The sequence below is a fragment of the Saccostrea cucullata genome, unplaced genomic scaffold, assembly GCF_032062105.1.
Source record: "Saccostrea cucullata isolate Sc308-1 unplaced genomic scaffold, CSIRO_AGI_Scuc_v1 ctg1714, whole genome shotgun sequence".
Lineage (NCBI taxonomy): Eukaryota > Metazoa > Mollusca > Bivalvia > Ostreida > Ostreidae > Saccostrea > Saccostrea cuccullata.
Window position 1 is genome coordinate 11,219 of NW_026938630.1, and position 4,456 is coordinate 15,674.

A 4,456-nucleotide genomic window follows, 5' to 3' on the forward strand; every position below is an offset into this window, starting at 1 on the left:
ATGGGTATCACCGACATTTTCTCTACTAAAGCCGACTTAAGCGCCATGACGGAGAATCTGCGAGAGGGCACGTTTGTTTCTGACGTCATTCGTAAAGCATTCGTTGAAGTCAATGAGGAAGACACGGAGGCTGCCGCTGCCACGGCTGTTATGATGAGGTTGATGTGCATGCCAAAGGAACCAATGGTGTTTAAGGCGGACCACCCTTCTTGTTCCACATCAGAGAAAATTCTACTGGAACTGTCTTGTTCATTGGACGCTTCACCAAACCACATTTATAACCGTACATATGCATTATATTTACATTCGCTGTTGTTTTCTACTAAGCCAACTGTAAAATTGATTTGAATATTATTTTTGTATACACGGAAAAACTCGTGCTAACGAGATATCAGAATGAGACCACAACGACGTAAGTTAAAATGCAACAATATAAGGAGGCATGAAATTCAAATATTGACTACTGTGGTTTTATCAATATACATTGAGCACCAATTTTCAAGGATTTCATTGCAGAGCAGATCCTAGAGATTCATTGTTCATTGAATGGAGAAATCTGTTATTCATTAGTATTGGCAATGCTTTTGTCCATGAAATTACGTATCCCCGAAAATGTCCTTTTTACACAGTGTAGTTAAGTTTACAATTCCATAGTAAATATCGGCGAATTTTTTTTAATAAAAGAGACATACTTTATAAGAATGAGCGATTCTTTTTAGAACTTCACTGAAGCCCATAAATGTAATGTGGTTCAAATCTACATATTGAGGACATTAAGATTTTTTTGATTTAGACTCGTCACGTGATGTCGAAGTTGCATGATTTTAGCAATTATACTTGCAGCTTAGATGTTTGTATAAATTCCAATATTGCAATGGCATAACTTGATTAAAAATCTTAGTTTAATTTTCTAATAAAATTTTAAACACTGTATGTATTTGGTGAAAAGTGCTGCGATCCTATATGGATTCCCTTATTTAATTGCTAAAATTTACTTTGTTGGACGACAGGTTCAATATTTTGCTGGTCAACTACATTACATATATCCATAATTAATTTATTTTCAAGATTTCATCAGGTTCGCAGGACTTTTCAAATATCTTAATGCTTCTTGAGTTTATTTGCCACTTGCTGTGGCCTTCAACTCGACAATTTCATATATCGACGACTTATTGTCAATTACATCTGTTTCATACTTGGATATTTTACTTGAAAAAGACATTAATGGTAATCTTACAACCAAGCTATATGATAAACGTGATGACTTTAACTTTTCTATCGCCAACTTCCCTTACTTATGCAGTAATATACCTTTATCACCTGCATACGGAGTATATATATCTCAGTTGATTCGATATGCAAGACCCAGCTCTTCGTATGCACAATTTCTAAAACGAGGTAAATTATTTATATGTGTATTACAAAAAAGTTGATGAAACAAGAATATCAGCAGTCTCGTTTAAAGTCATCAATTCGTACGTTCTGTAGTAGATCCAATGACCTTGTCAGCAAATACAATTTATCATTGAGTCAAATGCTGACTGACGTTTTTCACACAAATTGTTAGTCTATTATTTATACACTGGATTGACGACGGATTTTTCCGTTATTTCACGATCATGACAATGAGCACATGGCGTGTGTGACCGGTCAGCAGGGGATACTCACTGCTCCATGGCACATGATCCCACCTCTGATGTTTCGGAGGTCCCTGCTTGCTCTGCTCTTGTTTTGTATTGTTTTATAAACTTTGAGATTGAATACTGTTCGTTATCTCCATATCCTTCTTTGAATGTTTTTTGTTATAAAAAATAAATGTTTTGTAAACAAGTGTTATTTGCCTTTAAAATGGAAAAAGTCATTATTGTTGGATTTGTGACTAGTTACAAATATACATCAAAAATATATCAGAGAAAATTGTTTGAGAGAAAGTTGTATCATTAATAACTTTTGTATATCTCTTTAATTACACTCAGCTCGAGATAATACAACCTTATCGTAGGATATACATTGAAAATATTAAACAATGGCATTAGAAAATGAAACTTCTGCATAGAAGTAAAAAAAATGGAAAATCATTATTTTAATCAGGTATGAAAACAAACAACTCCAAACTATGAATAACGTCATTACAACAGTAGAATATCCCAAAATGTAACGTTTATAGAAGAGCTGAATAAAATCAGAAATAATTCTTTTTAAAAATTTTTATGTTCTCTAGTATACTTTTCAAGTGGACAAAGGCTAGATTTTTGCGCATATTACAAACCTTTTATAGAATATATCACATCCGATTCTCTATTAAAGTTTCAGTTTTGATGGATGAATTTGTCATTTATTATACATTTATAAATGACAAAGATAATCAAAAGATAAAACAGATAAAGGGGGGATCACTCGTCCACAATGCATTATTAAAGTTAGGTGTTAATTTTTACAAAACCTTAGTTAATCTCCCTGTGTAGCAAACATTTATAATAAATTAACCAAATGATCAACCCCGTATCCAAAATATTACATACGCGGGTACATTAAGGCAGCACATGGATCAGAATTCGGCGAATTAACACTTTTTTTATAATTATCTAACACTAATAAATCGAAAAAGTCGAGCATAAAACTTTTGTTATAATTATGCATTCTATAGACTTCAATGGGACTTATACCACATGAAACACTTCATCACGACGTCACCACGTGACGTCTATTATTATAAATTATGCCTTAATGAAAAAGTGAAAAGTTCAACACTACCCCGAGGATAACTAATTTCAATTTGTAATAATAATTATGTAAAAACATCTCTGTACCATGAAAAGTGCTGCTAGAATCCTACTGTCCTATCACAGAAGTAATTTTTCAACACTTTCTGACGAAACCTTCCTAAAATTTTTACATTTTGTTCATAACATCGAAAAAAATGCATTAATTCCCGTAAACCATACGATTCTAGCAGCACTTTCCAAAAACAATAGCATAAGAACTTTAGATAGAAACAAAAATTAAGTTTCAAAGTGTGCGGTGTAGTGTTGAACTTTCGCATCTTATTTGTTACGAACGATAGAGGAAAGGCTGATCGGCAAGTAAACACACTCCCTGCTTTAATTTTACGAAGAAAGTGTAGAAGTATATAACCATACCTTATTCATAAGCTTTATTTCCACATAAATCACAAATGATATTTATTCTAAATGCTCTTAAACTCCGATTTCTTGTGTTTGTTTGCATGAATTCTCGTTATGTTTCACTTTCACTCTGCTACTGCATGATCAACAGTTATGACGTCACGGGTTTGGTATTTAACCCCTGTGATAACTACAGAGACCCAGAAACGACAAAATTCTGTTTATATACTGCCTCTGCATATTTTGATTAAATTTTACGACCTCAAATATTCGGTAGATGTCAGTTATGCACAATTGAACTGTTATCAGAAGAAATCAGTCCCCATGCTCTAATAGATATGTTACAATGTTACATATGTTTAGCACTTTCATACGCATAAGATATGAATGACTAGCACCTAATTTGTGTCATTTTTTAAAACAAAATACCGTCCCTAAATGACCAGTTGATGATAGTATATGCTTTACATTTTTACATCAGCAAAATAATTAGCTGGTTAGTTCTTTCCAAATTTTCCAATTTATCTGAAATTTAACATAAAGGACAGACATTTATCTACATGATTATGAAGTCCATGACTGCCTTTATTCCAGTTCCATTACCGTCCTCAAAATGTAAGATTTTCAAAAACCTTGCTTAGTCCATTTTCACTGTGCAGTAGAATTCAATAAATAAATATAGAATATTTTGCCCGATTTTCCAGCACGTAGAAACATAATCTGACCTGACAGAACAGATATTGAAGAGCATAATTACAATATCAACTAATCGATACAAAGACTCTCATCAATGTAACTATGATCACCTTTAAATAAACTACTGGTTTTGACATTTGCATTAGCTAAATAATTTAACTGTCTGTTTTTTCAAATCAAATTCGAAATGTGTCTTTGAACATTGTGAACATTTAGTTTTGTCATAGTACTTACAGCACCTTCTGCCTCAAGGAGTTTCACAAGCTATTCATTGCCAAATAATGTTGCAGTATTAATTGCTGATAGTTCCTCAAATGGACACATATTGACGTCAGCGCCATTTTTTATCAATGTCTCAGCAACGTCGTTAAAACAAAACATACAAGAACAGAAACAACTTGATAATTCGATATCCTTTAAAGGAGGATCGACGGGTGCTCCTTTTTCTATTAAAAACATGACAATATCTTTGCAATCAGAGCATGAAGCGACAAATAAGGGAGGGAGGAGCATGTCTTCATTGTAATTGTTTATACACTTGGGATCCACATAATATGAAACCAGCTCGACCATTTTCAGACTTTTGCTAGAGCACGCCAAATTCAAACAAAGACATTGTGATTGCGAATCATTAC

At 33.1% G+C, this 4,456-nt stretch overlaps 1 protein-coding gene across 1 annotated transcript; it reads left to right on the forward strand.

Moving 5' to 3' along the window:
• Positions 1-2,248, forward strand: LOC134250791 (serpin B6-like). The gene is made up of 2 exons (XM_062733136.1): positions 1-291; positions 2,222-2,248. Exons 1-2 carry the CDS (start codon positions 1-3, stop codon positions 2,246-2,248), a joined length of 318 nt encoding a protein of 105 aa, XP_062589120.1.
• The last annotated feature ends 2,208 nt before the right edge of the window (positions 2,249-4,456 follow it).

What these genes read in the sequence shown, in the direction of transcription:
- LOC134250791 (XM_062733136.1), top strand. Translation starts at nt 1, where the DNA reads ATGGGTATCACCGACATTTTCTCTACTAAAGCCGACTTAAGCGCCATG. An exon ending in ACATTTATAACCGTACATAT is followed by an intron (nt 292 to 2,221) that starts GCATTATATTTA and finishes TATGTTCTCTAG; the next exon opens with TATACTTTTCAAGTGGACAA.